The following is a 1,006-nucleotide window of genomic DNA, read 5'->3' on the forward strand; positions in this document are numbered from 1 at the left end:
ATTCAGAGGCCGCAGAGTCTATGCTGGCCGGGGGGCCTTCGTCCTCCGAGGAGTGGGGTGAGGGAGATCGAGCTCGGATGTTGGATTGGGCTGCATATCGGGCCCTCTTGGCTGGGGGGCGAAAGTCCTGAGATCTGTCGGAGTCTGAATCCGACTGTGAACCCTGTCTCTGCGATCCTCTGGATCTAGTGGCTTGGGCTTGGATCTGGGAGACTAGGGGGCTTTGTGCCCGAAGGTCACCTGGGGACGTGGACTCTCGAGGGGACCCATGATAGGCGGAATTAGAAGAGGAGCGGCATGATGGCTCTCCCCGCTGGCCCAGGGAAGGCATGGTCTCGGCCTGCTTGGCCGACTCGCGGCCCGAGTCGCCAGTATGGCGGCCCCCATTTGTCGCCGCATGGCCTAGCGGCCCCCCTTCATGCCGTCGCTCGTTCTTTGGGGGAGCACAGAGGTGTCTGTGGCCCCCGGCTCCCTGGGGAGGCCCCAGAGAGCAAAGCTGGGCAGGGGGGGGTTGGCTTACCTCCTCCCCTGGCGTCTGTCGCGGTGGCGGTAAGGGCTCTCCAGCTTCCAACCCTGGCCGGGTCGGCTGTGGTGCCCTGGGCCCTGCAGCGGTCTGTGAGGGGTCTCCCTCCGCCCGTTGCGGCCCGGCTCCCACTTCTCCTCCTCCATGCGGGGCAAGAGCCTCTGGGCGCGCTTCCGGCAAAGCCGGGGCTTGCCTGGGCTGAGTGGGAGCCTGCTCGCCCGCTGGCCTGGCCTCTTCTTTGCTGGCCATGGGGAAGAGGAAAGGCAGAGCGGAAAGGAGGAAAGGGGAGGAAGGAAAATGATTATTTTTTTTGTTTTGTTTTTTTAAAGAGAGAAGGAGAGAGAGGGCAAAGGTAAGATGTAAGCCAGGCCAAGTCTGGGGGAGCCAATGGAAGATCTTCAGAGAAGCTGAGAAATGCGTCCTACCAGGAGCTAGGCAGGAAGAAGACTGAGGTTTCTGGGGGTCGCTCCGCCCATGGAGGCG

General features: G+C 62.6%; 1 protein-coding gene across 1 annotated transcript; it reads right to left on the reverse strand.

Annotated features, from left to right (window-relative positions):
• Positions 1-28: 28 nt before the first annotated feature.
• LOC121918783 (basic salivary proline-rich protein 3-like) lies at positions 29-772 on the reverse strand (the record flags this gene model as incomplete). The annotated part of the gene is made up of 1 exon (XM_042444771.1): positions 29-772. A coding segment is annotated over exon 1 (744 nt), but the record flags the coding sequence as incomplete, so codon positions are not given.
• Between the last annotated feature and the right edge of the window lie 234 nt (positions 773-1,006).

This window comes from Sceloporus undulatus, unplaced genomic scaffold, assembly GCF_019175285.1.
Source record: "Sceloporus undulatus isolate JIND9_A2432 ecotype Alabama unplaced genomic scaffold, SceUnd_v1.1 scaffold_35691, whole genome shotgun sequence".
Lineage (NCBI taxonomy): Eukaryota > Metazoa > Chordata > Lepidosauria > Squamata > Phrynosomatidae > Sceloporus > Sceloporus undulatus.